Source organism: Phocoena phocoena, chromosome 6, assembly GCF_963924675.1.
Source record: "Phocoena phocoena chromosome 6, mPhoPho1.1, whole genome shotgun sequence".
Taxonomy (NCBI): Eukaryota; Metazoa; Chordata; class Mammalia; order Artiodactyla; family Phocoenidae; genus Phocoena; species Phocoena phocoena.
Window position 1 is genome coordinate 79,200,909 of NC_089224.1, and position 21,375 is coordinate 79,222,283.

The 21,375-nt window shown below is 45.4% G+C and overlaps 1 protein-coding gene across 8 annotated transcripts; it reads left to right on the forward strand.

Moving 5' to 3' along the window:
* The first annotated feature begins 1,623 nt into the window (after positions 1-1,623).
* Positions 1,624-21,171, forward strand: CLTA (clathrin light chain A). 8 transcript variants are annotated; one of them, XM_065878367.1, is made up of 7 exons: positions 1,650-1,946; positions 8,781-8,818; positions 10,929-11,046; positions 15,304-15,415; positions 18,494-18,547; positions 19,736-19,771; positions 20,719-21,171. In XM_065878367.1, exons 1-7 carry the CDS (start codon positions 1,745-1,747, stop codon positions 20,888-20,890), a joined length of 732 nt encoding a protein of 243 aa, XP_065734439.1. In that variant the 5' UTR covers positions 1,650-1,744; the 3' UTR covers positions 20,891-21,171. The 8 variants fall into 8 exon arrangements, with proteins under 8 accessions (XP_065734442.1, XP_065734440.1, XP_065734439.1 ...); XM_065878368.1 differs by lacking the exon at positions 19,736-19,771 and having other exon boundaries at positions 1,626-1,946; XM_065878369.1 differs by lacking the exon at positions 18,494-18,547 and having other exon boundaries at positions 1,745-1,946; positions 20,719-20,890.
* The last annotated feature ends 204 nt before the right edge of the window (positions 21,172-21,375 follow it).

Consider the following 21,375-nt stretch of genomic DNA (forward strand, 5'->3'; position numbering starts at 1 on the left):
CGATGAGCTGATTTCCTCAATTTTGAGTGAATAAACACTTGCTGATTTTGCATGACGAGAGATGGTGCCCCCTCTAGCAAGTGACTCTCAGAACAGCTTCCCCAGAGTTACGCGCTTGCCCCCAAGAGAATGCTCTCTGGCCCTCAGCTACTACTGCTGTGAGCAACCAAAAGTTGTCTTCCTTGGGCCCTCTCAGGGTAGTCTCTGTCTCTTATCCTCCTAACAGGGGCAGGATATATTGTTTCAAAGAGAAGAGGAATGTGAAACTACTTCATGCGTTGTTGCCAATTTCTGTTAGGGATGAGTCCATTTATGTTAGGGATGAGCATTAAAACAAAAAGGGGGGGGGAAACTGAGTCAGGTGCAGGCCCTAAAATTTTAAATTTCTTAAATGATTTTCTTCAAAACTTTCCTACACTTCATACTTTAAACGACTTTAAAGGTAAATACATGCTTTAAGGAAGCAATTACCCTTTTGTGTCAACAAAGATTAGTGTATATTTTTAGGACCCACTTTCTTGTCCCTTACTGACTACCTCTGGAGGCAACTTTGACCTCTGGCTGGTTCTTTTGGTTTGTTTCTGTTTTCGACTTTTAGGGTGGTGGTGGTGAAGGAGAAAGGTCCTTCTTTTGGCCAGTGGATAAGCCCCTCCTCAACAGGAGCACGAGAAACTGGAATCACTGGATTATCCTCCCTAGGGTGTAGACAAAATTAACTAGCCATGTTATTAACATGTCCCTGATATTAAAGAAATACTGACAGCACTTTGTTTTCTAAGCAAGTTCCTGCTGTCCTTAGGTGGGAAGGGTGCGCACATATAAGATGTTGTGGCTAGTACCATTCGGGATTGCCCAGGAGACCAGGGTTTCCTCTTGGCCACTGACTTCCTGTGGGACTGACCCCTCATGGGGGCCTCAGCTTCCCTATGAACCCGATGATCCTTAAGGAATTTTTCAGTCCTAGAAACTTCTGTCTAGCTCTGAAAAGAGTACTGGCTGCAAAAGGGCTTTGTATAAGGGGATATATTCGCCTTTTTATAACAATACTATAGGGGAGAAACGTCAGAGTGTATTTGAATTGATTACATTTAAGTCAGGCGGCTGTAGGGGAGAAAACAACCCAGACTGGGTCAATGGGTTAACAAATAAAAATTTTTTTAGAAAGCCAGTACACAGCCGTAATAGGAGTCAGTTTTCCCAGTAATCCTGGGAGGGAGATAGTGCAGTATTCTTGTTCCCATTTTACAAATGAGGAAACTGAGATTCAGAAAGCCTAAGTGGCTTGACTCTTCTGCAGTCGGCCAATCATCGCCGCCCTAACTTCACCTCACTTCCCGGTTCAGAGTCCTCTGTGAGGTGGCGGTCCCGGGTCGGTCCAGCCACAAAGGCGGGTCAGGCAAAGCTGCTCTAAGTCACGCACCACTTCCTCCTGCCGGGGGCCGGCCGGGCTCAGCACCCTCCTCGCAGGTGCTTCCCGAGTCACGAGCTTCACTCGGGGGCCCAACCCTCCTCCGGCTGATTGGTTAGCTCGTGAACCACTTCTGTCCTCTGATTGGTTATTACCTTTTCGGCTCTCCAACACAGCCCAGACCGACCGGATATTGGGGCAGGGTTTCCGCTTCCGTCTTCTCCGTCCTCCCGCTTGATATCAGTCGCCACCACAGCGGCCGCTGCCGGGCGCGGAGTTGGGTGGTCGGTTGGTGTGTCTCTCAGCGTCGGTGACTGTGCTGTTGAACTGCCCGCCATGGCTGAGTTAGATCCGTTCGGCGCCCACGCTAGCGGCCCCGCGCTGGGGAACGGAGTGGCCGGCGAAGAGGACCCTGCTGCGGCCTTTTTGGCGCAGCAGGAGAGCGAGATTGCGGGCATAGAGAACGACGAGGCCTTCGCTATCCTGGACGGCGGCGCCCACGGGCCCCAGCCGCACGGCGAGCCGCCGGGGGATCCGGGTGAGTGCGGGCGCGTTCGGGGCGGGAGCACTTGTCCGGAAACTCGGCCCGGAGCGGGTCTGAGAAGCTCTGTGTAACTCTTGTACCTCGCTGAGCGAGAGGTTAAGGAGGAAGCAAAAAGGAAACGGGACCCCGGCTCAGTCATGCAGAAACGCAGGCTCGGCAAGCCTGGTCCGTTCTGTGAGTGTGTTTGAGCGCTCCCGGGCACGGGCGGGGGAAAAAGTCAAGAAAATAGGATAAGCTGAGGAGCCCGAAGAAGCCCGTTCAATGCAGGGATCTTTCATTGAGCATTTGCTGTGCCTTGAGCCTGGCCTCAGAGGCACAGCCGCATTGGCGCACTTTGGCCAGACTTACAGGCCAGTCTGAGCCTAACACAGACCAGCTAGTAGGAAGGAAGGCCGGGGGGAAAAAAAAAAAGAATCGTATTGTTTTCGAGACAGAAACGAAAATGGCAATGCAGTTTAGTGTTTCAGCACTTAAGGTGTACAGAATGTTGGGGGGGGGGAAGGAGGAGTGAATAGGGAACGCGAGAAAGACGGTCTAGCCCTGGAGAAACTGTGGCCAAAGAGGGCAAGAGTTTTACCGCTTGTGGAACGTATCACTGCTAGGACTTCCGGAGCTCTCCTTCCTCTGGGAAGAGCTTTGGTAGGCAGTGTTGCCTAAGCAGAACCTGAGATTATCCTGGATCGGTCTTCCATGAGGTGAAGGGAAAAAGTAGTGTGGCCTTTCCCCAGCCAAGCTCCAGCAAAAAAGAGAAAGCGAGCGTGGCAGGCTGCCAGTCTGACTTCTGAATGCCTTACCTGTGTGCAGTGCTTCGGGTTGTGGCGGTAGGAGGAAAGGATGAGTCTAAGAGACCTTTTTAATCGTATAGGGAAGTAGGAAATGAGCTACAAGAAACGGGACGCAGCTTTTCATTTCTTTAAAAAACGTTCCAACTAAGGGAGAATAAGGTACAGGTGGGACAGATAGAGGTGTTTATGCTACCCTGAACTCAGACCTTAAGGGGCCAGGCAGGTAACATAAATGAGAGAAACATGCGGGCTGTGAGGTAATAAGGAGTATTGGAGACTGCAGCTTTGGTGCACTAGAGTAGTGAGTGGTCTTCGTAAAACCATTCGGACTCCGAAATCTGTCTTCAGCCAAACAGAACCTGTTTGGGGAGTGGGGTGGGGAGACTGCTAGTTTGCAGCCTGAATTTTTATACTACATCATGCTGCCTCCTGAGCAAATCAGTTGCCCAATAAGAATCTACAGGAGAATGGGTAGTATACCTGAAAATGCAATTTATATTGGGCTGAACTAGGCTGTGGCCGGAAAATGAATTTGGCTTTAGGTGATTAGGGTTTCTTTGTTGTTGTCAGGAGGTCTTCAGCATTTGCCTGAGAATGGTAATATTTTTAGATCCTTCGTTTATCTCACTCATTGAATAGAAGGAGAGAACTGAGTCCTGTAGAGAAATGACTTGCTTAAGAAAAAAGGGCAAGTTAATAGCTGAGCGCCAAGTCCCCCCACCTTAGACTGTGCCATAGTCTGTTGCAGTTGTTTAAGCAGGGGTGGCGTGGGATAAGAGATTGTCATTTCTGAAAGGCAGTTGTGGTTGCCCTGGGGAGGACAGTTGGGGGTATCAGGACTCATAGAAGACTGTCCTGATTGAAGGACAGTGTTGACTCTTGCTCACTGTTGTATCCCTGGTGCCTAGCAGGGTGTCTGGCACACAGTAGGTACAAAGGAATGTGCAAAAATGTCAGGTACAGGGGTCCTGTATAGAACCAGCAGATCTTGGTGATGGGAGGGGTAAAAGGGAAAGAATAGAGCTGGACACGCAGATCCCTTGTGCATCAAGCTTTCAGCAAAGGGAAGGAAGGGATGATTGCTGACTTAGTTCCTAGGAAGGGCTTTCTTAGTGAACTAAGCATTTAGTGACTTAAAGCCAGATCTCTGACAGTGTAGTTGAGGTTGGTAATAGTGCAGTGGTCAGAAAAAAAATAGTGCAATGCTCAGCACTTCCTTTGAGGATTAGAGCACTAGTTGGACACTTTATCTTCTTTCTTTTTCTCTTTTCTTCTCTCTCTCTAGGGGTTAAGATTCTGTGCTGTCCTAGACTGCTTGAATGTGTTTAGCTTTGTGGTCTCAGACAACTTACATAACCATCGCTGCCACTGCCCTGCCTCAGTTTTCTTCTCTGTAAAAGGTGCGGATACTCACCACACAGGATTGCTAGGATTATATTGGAGAGCACCCATAAAGTGCTTACACACAGAACCTGGTATGTTATGACTACACACAGTCCCTGCCTATTATTCCTTGGGAGTGAGGTGAGAAAGGTGTTACAAAGCCTATAGGCTTTGGGGTGTGCTGAAGACACAGCTTTTAGGAGGGAGCTCTGTATCTGATGTGTTACCGTACAGAGATATATAGGCAGGAGAGAGGAACATACCTAAACTCTCCCAGCCTTGGGGAAAACTCCCATGGAGGAGGGGCTAGGCCTGAGCCTTGGATGGCGCCCTCAGTTGTTAGGATATCCGGAGAAGAACATTAGTTTAGAGGTGGGAGGTAACCAGCTGAGTGAAGTGGCTTGGGGATACTGAGTAAGAACAAACGGTCAGGAAAGAGGCAGCGTGAGTCTAGAGCTGAGGAAAAGCCCTCAATCGTGAGGGCTGAGGATGGAGGAGGCTAAGAGAGGTGATTAAGGAGCTACTGAGAGAGTATGGCAGTGAGGCACTCATCAAAGGAAGAGAGGTACATAAAGGAAAGCTTTCTGGAGGTGGAGAGTAATTTTCTTGGTAGCAGTGGTGGAGGGAAGTTCGGGGAAATTGCATGCATGATCCTTAGTGATACTGCACATTTGCTGTGCCCCAGGTTCTCTGTGTACTTTCAGATCCATGCAGTAACTGCAGGCAGAGTGGTAGTGTCATCCTGTTTCAGGTGAGAACTGATGGTTGTGGAAGTTAAGCAGGGTTCCTAAAGTGGCAAGCTAATGCATGACTCCACAGGAATTCAGACCCAGGTCTGCTTGACTTCCATTGGTTGGGGAACATGGAAAGTTGAAGGTGGGTTTGGGATAAAGAGTCTTTCATCTCTGGAAACTTATTCTGGCCCTTGTTTCTGTCTGGAGTTCTAGAGATGCCCTAGAAAGTTTCCTTCTGGGGCATCAAGTTGGTTAGCTTAGTTGTCCTAATAAATCAAGGCCCTGGGTGGCCTTTCTTCTGCATGTTTCTGTAGCAACAGATGATCCTTTGATTTGAGCCAGTTGAATGTCAGTACAGTAGTACAGTAACTAATAAAAGCTCAAAGCACTTGCCAGTGAGTCTGGATGAATCTTCAGACCTAAAGGACAGGCAACATGTGACTTAGAAAGAGCTATGGGATGAGAATTGCTTCTGATGTTGTGTCTGGAGTAGTGACCAAGGTCTCTCCTACTGACAGTGGCCCTGGGTTGAAATAAATATTAACTGGATAGTTGGTGTGTTAGTTGTAATATATTAACCAAAACGTAGGCCTGGCCAGACTAGCCATTGTAGGCCCGAAGATTTAAAATTATCTCACTTTTTAAAATAGTATTTACTTACTTATTTATGGCTGCATTGGGTCTTCGTTGCTGCACATGGGCTTTCTCTAGTTGTGGTGAGCAGGGGCTACTCTTCGTTGCGGTGCGCAGGCTTCTTATTGTGGTGGCTTCTCTTGTTGTGGAGCATGGGCTCTAGGCGTGCGGGCTTCAGCAGTTGTGGCTCTCGGGCTCTAGAGCACAGGCTCAGTAGTTGTGGCACATGGGCTTAGTTGCTCCGCAGCATGTGGGATCTTCCTGGACCAGGGCTCAAACCTGTGTCTCACTTTTAAATTTTACTCAAAAAAAATAAATTCCAGGTGGATTAAAGAGAGGCTTTTTTTTTTTTTTAAGTACCAGAAGAAAAGTGAATGTTTATCTTAGAGTAGGAAAGGCCTTCATCATAAATGCAGACAGAGAAATCATAAAGGAAAAAAAAACTGATAGTGTCTCATACAAGTTAAGTAGTTCTAGGCATTAACTATTGTAAACCATACAAAAAGATAATGGGGAAAATATTTGCAATGTGAGAAAACAAATAATACAGAAAGAATACTTAGAAATCAAAAGATAGCAGAAAAATGGGCAAAACTCAGGCAGTTTAGTAAAGAAGAAAATCAGATGTCAGGTGATCACCTCACAGAAGATTGGCACAACAAAGCCACCTTAAGGGTTTTTTTCCTGCTATCAGATTAGCAAAAATTTTAAAACACGCTAAAACTCAGTCTCTAGTAGCAATGAAAGTCTGAAAAATGGGGCACTTGTGGTGATGCTTTGGTCCACCAAATGGTGGACCAAAGGAGGCAAATGGCTGGTGTTTAGAGGTCTTTAGAATATATATTCTGTGATCCATCAGTTCTGTGTCAAGAAATTTATTGCTGAGGAAGGATTGAATATGCCCTCTGCAAATACTTTTATTAGTTTTTTGCTAAATTTACATTTTCAAAACTTGATAGAATATTTTAAAAATGATAGGGATAGGTGGCACAGAAACAGCTTAACGTAGAAAAAAGCCACGGACAAAAACTACAAGAAACTCATTTTTGTACTTTTATAAATAAAGCATAGGAGTAAAACAAGTAAGGAAATTAAGAAAAGTACGAGAAATATGTTGAAATGATTGATAGATAACCAGCAAGTGAAACATGGATCAGAGCTGTGATGGGTTGGTAAGTGCTTAGATCCTGTGGTTTGTCTTCATGCCTCAGGTTATCAGATGATCCTTCCTCTGACTTCTCGCTTGCCCAGGTATTGCACCACTTTTTAAATGCTGATTATCTCATGATACATGCATTTAATGTTTTTCTTATATATCTTAAACATAAAAAATAAATTTAAGAGTGAAAATACTGTGATTAGTTATCTGCCCCTTCAAGAACACCTTACTTACCTCTCAAGGAACCAACCCTACATGTATTTTAAGGTCGTTTGTGAAGTGCTGATACATACAGATTTGTTGTGAGGATTAAACTTAATGTATAGAAAGTGTTTAACATTGTGCCTGGCACATTGGAAGCAGTAAGTAGTAGGTGTTTTCATACTAAAAAAGTTGAGAATTTAATGATATAGATGAATGGATTACTAAAAAGCATCTGTTATAGGAGTCATTTTGCGGGAAGAAATTTTATGTGTATGCATTAGATAAAGTAAAAAAATAGAAACCAATAGGCTGAGTAATGAAATTATGTGGCATTTTCTTCTGTCTCCATTTTCCTTTTTTTAAAACAATGTTTTGGTATCAGGGAGGCATGCTGGGGAAATGAAAGTTTTCAGTACTCCCAAAGCTAAGAGGAGGGTAATTGGGAGAAGCAAGAGAATGAGGTTGATTTGGAAAATAGGCAGTTCAAGTTGGGTTTAATTAGTTAGGAACCAAGAAAACTGGAGTGGTTTGATGAAATCTTTGCCTGTTCAAAGGAAAGAATGCGACTCAGAGCACCCTGCCTCTGGCTTCTAGGAAAACCTCTGATGTTTCTGAGGGCCTTGTGATGGTGGCCCACACTAGCTGCTCTGCATTCCTTTTACTACTTGGGTTCTTGTATCTTTTAGGTTCATCTCTTTTCTCCTCTTCCCTCTCCCATCCCATGCAATAACATGATAAATTATTTATGATAAATTATTTTATCATAGTTTGAAAACAATTGGACAAAATACTGTAAGTCCTACATAGTAGGCAGTAAATATGGGTCAGCCAACAGATAGAGAATACATAGAATATGTAGGTGGACGCTGCATTTTTATGGTGCCTGTATTGAAGCTTTCAAGGGGAGGCAGAGCAGCCACTCCAAAGGGCTGGTGTGCAGCCTGGTACAGGCTGTATCAGTGATGGCTGTTGGGTCAGGGCATAGGTTAGAAACACATGCTTATTGGGCCAGTCAGGTAACTGAATTAGTGACACACAGAATGGGTTAAAAAAAAAAAAAATGGGGCTAGTGGGGACTGGCAAATTGTCCAGAGCATGCTGCACGTAAAGGCTGCCTTCATTTAGGAATGCAGGCCCAGTGTTGCCAGATCTTCTGTCTGCACACCCACACACACACACTGGGAATCCTGATTTTGTGAAATTTCCTGATTTAGTGCTTTGTATTTTAAATAAAATATGTTCAGCCTGTGGACCACCATTTTGTACTGTATGGATTGATAATCTCTGAGTCTTAGACATTTTTCATATTTCTGAGATGGACTTTCTCATTTAGCTCATGAACAATTAATTGTGCCAATAAGATCAGATTGTATACAATCTGAGTTTTTGTAACTTGCATCCTTGAAAACACTAATTTAATTTGGTATGCCCAAAGCTTACTGTTCTGGACTAATTCCAAGTAGACTTGAGGAATTAGTAAGAAGTCTCAAGTGTAGACCCTCAGGTGCCAAACCTATTCTAGCCAAAGGATGGAGAGTCCTGACCCCAAGAAAGTACCTTGGTTTAAATATGAAGCTGCATATCTCTGCTCACTGTGAAGGATTCCGGGCCACCCTTATCCTTTGCCTTCTTTAGAACTTTGATAGAGAAACTGTTGCTCTGTGAGGCTCTTCTGCTGGGCTTCTAAGTGTTATCTCTAAGCCAGAAGACAATTATCAAAAGCTTTTGGACAGATTTGTCCACATTTTGGTGAAGTCATTTGTGTAAGCACATCTTGATTTCATTAAATAGAAAGTTGTCCATTGTTTATCTGGTACCTAGCACAGGGATAGTAACTTAGAGTACTTACAGCACTGTGTCATACTCTGTAACCCTTTGGCCCAGCATATGACCAGCCCTGATTGACAGATTGAAATCTTATGTCTTGCAGATGCTGTTGAAGGAATCATGAATGGCGAATACTACCAGGTACAGAGTACTCTGATTATGTTGCATGATAGTGTTGAGAGTCTTCCTTTCCTGTGATTTGAATTGACTGACCTGGAAAGGACCCCACTCCTTTGACTTTCCTGGATGTATTAGTAACTGGTATGTTACCTGCCAAAGTGGAAAGATTTGAAGAGAGGTAACATTGATAGAGTAGTCTTTTAAAATGTGATTGACCTGACCCTAGTGTTACCAACTTTATTCTCAAGAAATGACCCTTCATGATGATGGCAGTGGTGGTGGCAGTGGCAGTGGTGGCTGATTTAAACACTGTGCCATGTAGTGTCAAGCACTGTTTATATTGAATTTTCTTTAATTCTCACAACAATCTGAGGGACCTGAACTATTGTTATTCCCATTTACAGATGAATAAACTGAGGCATACAGAGGTTAAACCAGGAGTCTAAAAGTAACAAAGGTAGTATGTGGTGGGGCCAGCATTGGAACTTTTCAGCTTTTAGATTGTCTTGAGGGTGGGGGGTGACTGGTATTTGTGACGACTACCATTATTTTCCCTCTGTATCACTGAGTTTTTGGTCACCAGCCCAACTTGCATTGGCTTAAATAGAGAGAATTCACTAGCTTATGTAATTGAAAGAACTCTGAGATAGGCTAGGGGTCCTCGGACCTGGATTCCGACTCAGTTCCTCTAGGACTCTGGTTCTGCCAGCTGAGTGTGCAGTTTTATACTCTTTCACGGTGGCAGAATGGCTACAGCACTTCTGGGTCTCACATGTGCATGTCATACTATCTAGAACAACATGGAGGTTTCTCCCAACCACTCAACAAAAGTCCTATGTTTCCCTCTTGACCAGATGGAAGTAATCACTGTAGCCTGGGGAAATAGCGTGGTGCTTTGCTTCTGCCTGGGTTTCTGCCCACCCTTCAACCAGTTAACTGTCAGGAAGGATGAGATTAGTCTAATTGGTTTAAGCCAAAGGTGGACTAACTTTTGCTGTAAAGGACCAGATAGTAAACATTTTAAGCTTTGTGGGTCATAAGGTCTCTGTCAACCTATTCTGTTGCTGTAACATGAAAGCATCTGTAGACAGTATGTAAACGAATGGGCGTAGCTCTGTTCCAGTAAAATTTAATTACAAAAACAGGTGGCCAAGCTGGCTATAGTTTCCAGTCCCTGGTTTAGAGCTTGGTCTTTAGAGTGAGATGGAATGGGGTTCAGTCCTGGCTTTATCTCTTACTAGCTGTGAATTTGGACATGTCATTTCTCTGCGCCTCAGTTTAATCCCCCGACTGCTGACGTGGGAATAAAAATTTGACTTGCAAGGTGTTTGGGAGATAAAGCTTTTATGTGGCTGAAACATGGAAAGTACTAACAATAAGTTAGTTACTAATAAATACTACTGTAAATAATTTTCTTTCCATCTTTGTTTATAGTCTGGTTAAGTTAAGCTGGTAATATTCCCTAGTTTAGTAGGTGAAATAATTCTATAAAGATTAGATTCTTTTTGAATCTTTATGAATTTATTTATTAGCTTCCCAATCTTAACCACTATAAAGAACCTGTGTGTCTCCCTCCCCATCCCGTACGCTGTGACTCACATTGGCCTGCCTTTTTATTTTCTTTGGTGTGACTGTAGTAACTATACATTTTCTTTTGGACTCTCTTTTTCCTAGAATTCACTATATTTTGATTAGGCGGTATGAAGTGTACTTTTCCCTGTATTGTATAATAACATTTAGAAGTGTCAGGTTCTAGGCCTTGCCGTGCTGTGTATTTACCTTTGTTACTTTGAAGATATCACAATCTCTGTGTCAAGTAAGGAAAATAAAACTGATCACACTGTTTCCTAGTAAGTCCATTACTCACTTCCCCAGCTTTCCCATCTCCCACTCATGTCCCATTTATTAACAGGATAAGAACTACTCAGGCTCCCTTGTGGATTGCAAGGATTGAGTGCATAATGTTGAAAGCTCCCTATTGGCACGTAAGGTGGTGGTGGTGCTTGTAAGGTAATCCTTTACATTTACCACAGCCATCAGTGTTGCACATAAACAGCGGTTCTAACGGGTGAAGCGCATTTCTGGGAGGAGGTTTTGGTACTGATAGAGCACAACTGTGTTTTGTGTTAAGGAGAGTAATGGGCCAACAGACAGTTATGCAGCTATTTCACAAGTGGATCGATTGCAGTCAGAGCCTGAAAGTATCCGTAAATGGAGAGAAGAGCAAACGGAACGCTTGGAAGCCCTTGGTAAGGAATCCCTTTCTGTCTTTGGGTATCTGTTTTCAGTGGAATAGTTGACCTTGACTCTACTTTTATCCCTTTTTAACATGAATTAGCCATAATGTTCTTGTACGGTTTTGGGGAAGGTATCTTTCCCAACAAGGTCACAAGACCACCACATGGAGATGCTTAATCACAGGCCGCTGTGTGGGGATTCAGGCAGCCCGGAGAGCCACGGTGCATCTGTCCTCTCAGGAAGGGCAGAGTGGTGCTGTGGAAAGAGCCTTGGACTTGGAGTGAAAGACTGGGCTCCAGGCCCAGCGGTAACTTATCAGCTGTGGGCACTTGGTTGCTCAAACCTTACAGAATCTGTTTCTTCATCTGTGAAGTAAGATCAGTGTTATCAACCCCAAGGGTAGTCTGAGATGGTATTTATGAGAGTGCTTTGTAAACCTGAAGGTATCATATCCATGTGAGGGACTGCACAGTCCATTTACCATTTGAAGGCTGGATTTAAAGTAATGCTTGAGAGGAAAATGTGAAGGATGTTAGGTAATATGTACGATTTGGTTTTCTTACCCTAATATCCCTGTAAGTTTTTACTTTTTATGGGTGAGGAAAGTGAGGATCAGAGGAAGAGTAAGTTTTTGGATCACCACGGCTAGAAGTGGTAGAGTCAGAATTTCAGCTTAAGTCTGCTCTGCTTCAGAATCCATACCCATCCCTTCAGCCGCATTGCATTTAGTGTACGCCATCTCGAGGGGCAGGCCGAGCCTGAGAATCAGTGCTAGCCAGCCTGGCCTTTGCTGAAGAGCCTTCTCCATGGAGTGTCAGCTGTTGGTCAAGATCAGGAGAGACTTGGTATCTGTACACGTGGGTTGGAAAGGTGTGGCAGAGGCGGGGGGGGGGGGGGGGGGTGTTATCCAGAGGGTATTCTTTTCTCAATTTTTTATTAAAATTTCAGACACAGAATAGAGTAAAACAAACATGTGTGCCCCTTCCTCCAGATTCAGTAATGAACATTTTGCCATATTGGGTTGTCTTTGTATAAATGAGGCATGTATGTGTATGTTTTATACACTCACATGTGCATACATTTATATGTGTATTGTGAATATACACATAATTTTTTTCCTGATCCGCTTTAAGATACAGACACCACCACATACATCATGCCTAAATATTTTATTGTACAACTAGAAATAGCAACATGCTTCTATGTTACCACAGTGTCAGCATTATTATTCCTTCCTGGGAATCGCTGAACTAGTGAAAATATGACTCAGATGGTGTAGAAATAGGAAAGGACACCCAGAAATAGGAAAGGAATTGACCCAGATAATACAGCCAATTAGTGTCTCTCCAGCCCAGTTTCTGTGGCTTTCAGAACAGAGGGCACACTTACGTTTAACCTTTACAGCAGTATCCAATAGTAGTTTCTTTGATGATGGAAATGTTCTATATCTGTGCTGTTCTGTATGGTAGCCACTAACTGCACGTGGCTATTATGTCTGAGAAACTGAGTTTTAAATTTTATTTAATTTTAATAAATTTAAATGGCCACATGAGGCTAGTAGCCACTGTACTGGATAGTGCAGCTTTAGAAAGATGAAGATAGGTCTTCTTGGTGCAAACAGCCTTGGTCCTTGCTTGTTCTTCTTTGAGCATCTCTTCTGAGTAGACTTAAAGGCAAGACTTAGCAGGTATTAGTACTACTGGAGTCTTTTTCATGATGCAGAACCCAGCTTTATCTTTTCTCTTTCCCCAAAGTTTAGCAAAGTTGTCTTCTCCATGGAGGAGCGTACACTCTGGTGTCTGGAAAAGTTTCATTTTCTTTTTCAGTTATCAAATTGGACCCTTGGGGAATATTCCACGAAGTGCTATTTTCTTAACTCATGTTGCCTTCCTGAGGGAAGTCAAACATTTGGCCTCGTATTCCAGTAGAATCGAATTAAACTGGTCCGTGAATTAGGTGTTTCTGCAGTTTCACATTTTTCTGTTGCAAGAACTGTGAGAAAGTGCAAGATGCTAAAAATAGAGAAGCAATGTCCATGGTCTTAAGCTTAGCTGTGTGCTACGTTTTCCAATAATCTTCTGTGAACATTAATGCGTATGGACAGAGAAGACAGCTGTCAGTGTACCCTGCTCTCTAAGAGGATTTTTCACCCTCTCCTCTCCCTTCTCCCTCCCAGATTCAGAGACGCTGTATTACAGCTTGGATCTTTGTTCCATCAAGCTAAGCGTTTAAGAATTCTAAATTCTTATTGCCAGTGTCACTTCATAAATTTATAAAAGAAGATGATTTAAAGGAACTATTTTATGCAGTAAAATGATCATTAGACTATACAGAAAGAAAATATTCTCCAATCAAAAAGTAATTCTTTGGAAGTAATTTCACAACTCCTGAAAAGGAGACCTTATTCTTTAAAGTTTTTTCAGTTTCTTGTCCACAGGGCACCGTCGGCCCACTGCATCACAGCACCCTCCATTCCACATACACTTAATGCCATGGACAGACACACATCACAAGTTTACTGTGTATACTTGAGTCATCAGTGGAAAATTTGAGTGAAATAATTCTCCTCCTGAGCCAGTATGTCACCTTCTGATAAGTTAGATAACAGGGTAAAAAGTTCTTTATAATCTGAAACTTTGCAGGAGTTTCTAGCTGCTATTAGGTTATTTCTAGTAGTTACAAAGTCTTCTGCAGGTTGTTACTACAAGACCTTTCTTGCAAAGGCCCTATAATTGCCCCTGAATGCTTACTTTCTTCCCTTCAAGAAGTTGTTTGCTTTGTACTTTGCTCCTCAAGGACACTCATTACAGGTTGGGCTCTGGCTCTGCACTGTCCAGACTCTGGTCTGGATCACTGATGCCCATCTGCTGGTCACATCTGTGACTGTTGCTGGGCCTGCCTCCCTTTCCGTCCCTCGTCCCTCTCTTTGGAGGCAGCACAGTGAAGTAAGAATGTGTGAGCTTTAGAGTCAGACCTGGGTGTGAATCTTGGCTCTGCCACTTATTATAACCTTTGGGAACGTTACTCAAACTTGCGGAGCTGTAGCTTTTCTCACTGCTGAATATGGGACTAGTTTACCTTCTTGGGATTGTTGTAAAGATTAAATGAGATGTCTGTAAAACACCTGCCAGAGAGGACATCCTTAAGAATGTGCTTAAAGTTTAGGTATTAGGGTGACTTCCGGTCTCAACTGTGGCAAAAGTATGACCTGTATTTCCTTCTCTCTACCATTTACTGACATGTTTCTTTTAGTATCTTAGGGAAACTTGTATTTAGTCCTGAGAAACTTTGTGGGTGAGAACCCAATCTGGCACACCTGCTAGGTGTGCATTTTCTCTCTCACCTAGAACCTTTTGGATAGCTGTTCATGACGACCCTCACCTCTCCCCCCACAGTTCTCCGCATTGGAGTTTCTCCTTTAGTTCTGCCCTAGCTCTGCCACAGACTCGCTCTGTGGCCTAAGCAGGAGTAGATATTTTGTGCTCCCCTCAATTCCATCTATACCCTACTGTTCCCTGCTTCTGGAATTATCTCTACCTCTGATAATTTTTCTCATAGCTCCCTGCTTCATAGATGTGCATCCACCATTAATTGTCCAACCTGTGTGGAATATAGTTTGTGAGGAGATTTTATTAAAAGATTATTTAATATGAATAGTCCACCCTGAACTGGCAGCATCATTAAAGAATCACCTGTGGGGCTTCCCTGGTGGCGCAGTGGTTGAGAGTCCACCTGCCGATGCAGGGGACACGGGTTCGTGCCCCGGTCCGGGAAGATCCCACATGCCGCGGAGCGGCTGGGCCCGTGAGCCATGGCCGCTGAGCCTGCGCGTCCGGAGCCTGTGCTCCGCAATGGGAGAGGCCACGACAGTGCGAGGCCCGTGTACCGCAAAAAAAAAAAAAAAAAAAAGAATCACCTGTAATTGCTTTTTCCCCAGTTGGTGTCCCAAAAGCCTTTTTTAAAACTAAAAGTCAGTATTTCCACCTCTCCCCCACCTCAAAAAAAAACCCCAAACCTAGTGATCCACTAACGTGTAGGTGGACTGGGATAAATGGTGGTGAAACACTTTGGATAGAATTGCTAAGATCGAGAGCTGGACATACAATCAGGGAAAAGAGAATTTTATCTTCCCTCCCGACTGTTCTCCCTCCAACACACACATGCGCCCGCACACAGCAGGAGATTAATAAGCCCAAATACACCGTGAAGCGGACTAAAATTTCCATTTCGCCTCATTTGTATTGTCTTTCTTTTCCTTCCCTTCAAAGATGCCAATTCTCGGAAGCAAGAAGCAGAGTGGAAAGAAAAAGCAATAAAGGAGCTGGATGAGTGGTATGCGAGGCAGGACGAGCAGCTACAGAAGACGAAAGCGAATAACAGGTCAGTCCGTACTGCTTCTAGAACAGCTCGTTTGCCAAGACAAAATCAGGTCCGTTGCCACTAGCCAGTGTTAGGTTTTCAGCTGCCGCGTCTTTTAGTGTGAAATGTCTTTGCAGGTTTTCAAAAATATACTTGAAACGTAAGGGTTACAAGTCTCTTGGATCTTGTGAGGGTAATTCAGCCTGTTTTTTCGCCACACTAGTTGTAGTGAGTCTAGCTCTGCAGCTGAGAGTTTGGTTAGTATGCACTGCCTGTAATGGTATGATTCTGCAGAAGGAAGTGTCATCTCACGGGATCAAGTCCACATGTAAAAATGTAACCCTGGAATGAAAGGCCACTTTCAGGACTATTCCAGGATCTCAGTACTTTGGAGGTGATTATAGACTCAGTCATGTCACATCCCCTGCCTCTGAGGGCTGCTCCCCACAGGGTCCAGTAGTAGGGATGTATGTTTCGTCATTAGGTAGCCAAGTGACTTCAGAATTAAGGGTTCTCTGGGTGCTTATCTGTGTCTAAGAAAATCTTGAGTTGACTTTTTAAAAATGCTCTTTTCAGAATTTACTCACTTACTGAAGATTAAGTAGTTGTAGGGAGTAAACAGTGTCATTCTCCTTCACCACAGACCAGCAGCTGTGGTCTTTAAATGCTCCGTGCTCAGAGTCCACTTGGAAGCAGCTCAGAGAGAGATGGGGGCAGCACTGCTCACCTGGGCGCAGGCCGATGGGCTTGCTTCCCCTGTGAGGCTCGAGACTGGGAACTGGCTTTCACTTCATAGTCACTCCACCCATTTAAGTGTAAAAGATAGGTTAGACTTGGCCTGGGGCTGTTTGTAATTTTCATGGTAAAGAGCCTTGGGTCCTTGTTCTGAGGCAGGAGTGGGTTTAAGTACCCTTGTCTCTGGCAGCTCTTAAGTGGAAATCTGCCAGAAGAGAGGGAGCTAACCTCTTTGCTGGACAGTTTCTGCCGTCGTGGGGCGGCTGCGGCAGAACAGATGGACTGTTTGTGCAGCAGCCTTCGACTACCTGTCTCCCGTTGCCCGTTCTTGGTTCTGTCACTGCCTCGAGCCTCTGTCCTGGCCACCTTCCTGTGGGGCATGTGTGCCTGTCAGGTTCCATTTGAAGTTTTGTGACAAGTATGGTGGGGCGGCCCTCTGGTCGGGGTTGAGTTGCCGAGGGTAGTAGCGTTAGCTGCCGGGGCTTCTGCTGTGAGATTGTGGTCAGTTTGAAGTGCTGACAGGTCCAGGTTCCTTAATCCTGTGCTCATTCAGGATGATTTCCCCCAGATGCAAGTTCAGATTTCTAAAGAAGGATGGATGGGGTGCTTTGTGCAGGAACCCTGTGAGGCCCTGTTTACCCTGGCGAGTTGCCTCAGGCCATGCATCTGCTCCGAAGTACTTGGTAAAACCAGGCTGACCCTCCAGGTGTGGAGTCCCCTTCCTGCCTTGCCTGAGGATTGCTGCTTTCAGGCCCCTCCAAGCAGGTGGAAGGGCCAGCTGAGTTTTCGTGTGTGTGGTTTCCCTTTTGTTCTGGGGCTGTAGCCTCTATGGGGCTGTGCTGTCCTGTCACCAACAGCTCCTTCCTCTTGGGCTAGCTGCAAAGGAGCAAAAGCCTGACAGCAAGCTTTTGTTGTCTCAGTAATGCTTTGAACAGGAGTCATTAAACCTTTATTCTTTCCCAGCAGAGGCAAGCACAAGTTGAAATTGACTAGGTTTAGCCCTGTGTGTAAACTGAAAGGATTATGGGTTTACAAGCTGGCCTGCCTTTCCTTTTCCTCCCACTCATTGTGCCCACAGACTACTCTGTTTTCCTGCTGACTTATTTGGAGTTACAATCAGGCTGTTCTTTTTGCTTTCTTTAAATTTCTACAAAACACCTCCTATGTATAAACCAGAATGGGAGAGAAACAAGGGTATGTGTGAGTTTAAAAATAAAATTACTAGAATTTCCCTTCAAATAAATATGCGAGCTTAGGTTAATGACCGGGCATGACTGTCCTTAAAGGGTCCCTCCCACTCCTGTGCCCCAAACCCACTGGGCAAAGGAGAGGGTAAGACTCATTGAGGGAGGTTCCCCGCCCACCCATGCTGGATGAGGGGGGCTGGCTGGGCCCAGGGATTCAGCCTGTCCCCTGCTTTGTGAACTTGTCCACCAAGCTTGCCCCCCTTTCCTTCTTGTCCCAGAGTTGCCACTTTGGTCCATTCCCACGTGAGAGTGAAGCGGGGATGAAGTTCTGGCTTCTGGGCTGTACGTTGTCAAAGCAGTCGAGTCCGGCAGGGACTGAGCGGACTGATGGTTGTGTTCAGGGACACACAGTACGCCAGAGCTAGGACCCTTGCCTGCAGGTCTTCTCACTGCTTGCTTCTAGCTCCTCTTTTTTCAAAGGTGGGCATTTTGAAATGACCATCTATGTTCCCAGGATACTGGCAGTTGGTCCCAGCTAGTCAGTGTGGGGAAGCAGTAGTCGCATAATCCAAGATTGAGCTGGCTTTGGGCCCTACCGTTCCTGGCGTCTGGCAGCGTTTGTGCCCAGTGGTGTTTACTGAGGCTGGCAGGAAGGAGGCGTGGCTTCCCGAGCTCACACCAGCTGGGGATCAGCAGTAACTTACAGTGAAAAGAGCCAGACCGCCTTGGTTGTGAGTTCTGCCACCCCTGTTGCTACTTGTTGCCAAACAGGTTGCTTCATCTCGAGGCCTCCCTTCCCTATCACGTCATCTGTAAAGTGCGGGGAGAACACTCAGCGTCCTGGGTTGTTTGGGGTTGAGGATGGAATGGACACAATGTCTGTCAGAGGGCTCAGCCCATAAGTGGGTACCTAGGAAATGCTCGTGGTTGCTGGGGTAAGGCCTGGGGATGAAGCTGGCAGCACTCACCCTGGAGAATCCTGCGGGGAAGGCCAGTAGGAAGCCTCACCTGCTGGAGTGTCTGGTGCTGGAAGCCTCACTCAGTTAGGATGGAGCCTTGGGAGCAGCTCCCCAGAGCACGGTCGTGCCTCTATTGTGGATTTGAGATGTTTCTGCTTCTCAACGTTCTCTCTTTTTTCCTGCCTGCTTGCCTGCCTTTTGGACCTCTTGCTGTCTAGGGTGGCAGATGAAGCTTTCTACAAACAACCCTTCGCTGACGTGATTGGTTATGTGTATGTTGCAAAACTAATTCCTTTTCTTGTCTTGATTGTTCCTACTTTTTGTTTATAGTTAATGCTCCTTTTATGTTACAAGTTGCTTTGCTTTTAAAATTATTTCAAACTGGCACTGTGGGGGCTGCCTAAGAGTTGATAAGCTGGGGGAATGTTCCATTGATTGTCTCACAGAACCACGACTCCCTGCAACTCTGGTTGCCATTTTTCATTTTGGGGTTTGGAGGGAAGGAAGCTAACTCACTTTCAAAATGTGAGTCATTCGTGATCTTGTCTGGGAAGGTTTTGGGACTGGGGAGGGCTCTGACCTCTTGTTAACTGCTGCCACTGCTGCCTCCCTGCCCCAGGTGGGAAGGGGGAGTGTCCCCACCTGGGGAGGGGGAAGAAGCCCTGGGTTAGGAACCAGTGCAAGCAGCATTTTCTACACTGGGTTCCTTTGAAGAATGTGGGGTTGGGGCAGAAGAGTCAGCAGAGGGGGCAGTCTCCCGTGGGGTCTGTAATTGTTCCTCTGTGGTCTCATACCAGAAATTGTTGTTTAGTGGCCAGCTTCTGATGCCCTGTCCCCCACTCTGGCATAAAGAGACCCCCAGCTTTGAGGTCGAGATAGCCAGAGCTGTATGACACAGGCCACTGTGGCTTTTCCTCCTAAAGAAAACTGCAACTTCTCTGGAAAAGTGTTGTTTTGTTTTGGTTTAAGGATTTCTGTTGTCAAAGCAGTATTGCTGAATTGCTTATTTCCTCCTTGAAAATTAGGACTAGGCTTTTGATGTAAGGGAGATGAGGGTGGAATGAAGGAAGAGAGGAACTTGTGGGAAGAGTAGACAACAGGCTCAGGTCTGTAGAGCCTCTTAGGGTGCACGACCTTGAGCCCTTCATCCCGTTAGGAGATAGAGCTGGGTTTCCTGGGCCCGTGGGTGCATTTGCAATGAGACTTGTGAAATGCTGGACTTACAGGTGGTGTTGGATTTACTTTTTGCACATTCTCTCTGGAGTAGAAATGGAGACTGGAAAAGTCAAGTCTGGGTTTGCTGGGCAGCAGGGTGGCCCAGCAAAGCCAGCCGCACGTCCCCAAGAGTACAGAGTGGCAAGGGCATGTCTAGCTTACTGACCATCTGCATTGAGCTCATTCTCATTTTCTGTATCTGACCTAAAGTTTTTCTTATTTCTTTTCTTCTCTTCACCTTTAAGCACAAACATAAACCATCCTTGCTACAGCCTAGAACAGTTAAGTAAACCTTTCTCACTGCCCTTGTGTGTGCCATGAAGTCGCAGTGTTGTAGTGGCTCTGGGCTTCAGCGGTGTTTGCCACGGCCATCCCTGTGAGAGTGCCACCCCTCTGTCCCCACAGACCAGTCATCTCCATTGCTTTCGCTTTGCCTGTTTTGCCTGTTGGAGTAGATGAAGTAGTGTCTTTCCTCCTCTTAGCATTGTCCTTTTAGGCTGTAGCTCCTACAAGTTAGTTCCCAACTGGGGATGGGCTGACCTTGGTGTGAAAAAATGTTGGAGCAGCATCCTACCAAAAAGCAGTTCACACTGGTTGGCTCTCGGCCGTTGGGCGCCCACCCCTGCCAGAGTGCCCCAAGAGGCCCATGGTACCCGGCTGGAGGGAAAATGGCAAACTTTTGGCTGAGGAGAATGTCCTAACAAACCCCTTCCAGAATGGCTTTAGTCTCTAGTGCCTGCTAGCATGGGAGCTTTGTCTTGAATTCCTTTTGAGCTGCCCTATTTCTCTCCAGCCTTAGGAATAAATCCAGAGGCTACTGTGCAGTGACCTGTGGGCTTCTTTGGAGGTCTCTAAATTTACTTGAAACTCAGTACAGCCCAACATAAACTGCTGTTCAAGTTCTTGGCCAGCCTGCTGCTTTGCCCTTGCTAATGAAGGTGGTGAGTAGCTGGCTAAGGACTGGCTTTTTAAATTCTCTATCAACAGAATGAGTCCTGAACCAAACACCTGTATTCCAACATTTTACACAGCAGTCCGGGGCCCCTGTGCCTAGGAAAGCTGGCCGTATGTCTGCTCCCGATTCTGACCTGGGCCAGGGGCTGTTACTCTTTGGAAAACCAGAATGCCATTAAGTCAGGCATAAAGAGGCAGTTGCTTTCATAACAGGGCAGCTGCCAGGTAGCTACCAGGGATTCTACATTAAACCAACATCTTTTGTTGCTTCCAGGGCAGCAGAAGAAGCCTTTGTAAATGATATTGAAGAGTCATCCCCAGGCACTGAGTGGGAGCGGGTGGCCCGGCTGTGTGATTTTAACCCCAAGTCCAGCAAGCAGGCCAAAGATGTCTCCCGCATGCGTTCTGTCCTCATCTCCCTCAAGCAGGCCCCCCTGGTGCACTGAAGAGCCACCCTGTGGAAACACTACATCTGCAATATCTTAATCCTACTCAGTGAAGCTCTTCACGGTAATTGGATTAATTATGTTGAGTTCTTTTGGACCAAACCTTTTGTCTTTAGAGTTGATCATTGTTTGTGATTGCATGTTTCCTTCAACTGTGTTGTCCCTGGCATTCAAAGAGATGGGGAGGTGGCGGAGGAAGGGAGGGGAAGCCTCCCAATGGCAGCCTCAACCTATGCTTTCGTGCGTTATTCTGAGAATAAATTTCTGTTTCAGACAATAAACAAACATGAAGCTTCATTATTGACCACAAGATATGCTGCAGTTGGGAGTGAGGTTGGTGAGGAATTTCCTTTTATCCTTTCTAGGGCTGAGGCACAGCCACTGGGTGCCAACCCCTGCCTTGAACTAAAATAGCTCTGAGTTTCTATTGTCTATAGTAGGAGTCTGTGGAAGTTTCCATTGAAAAGGGAGTTCCTTGGCTAAAA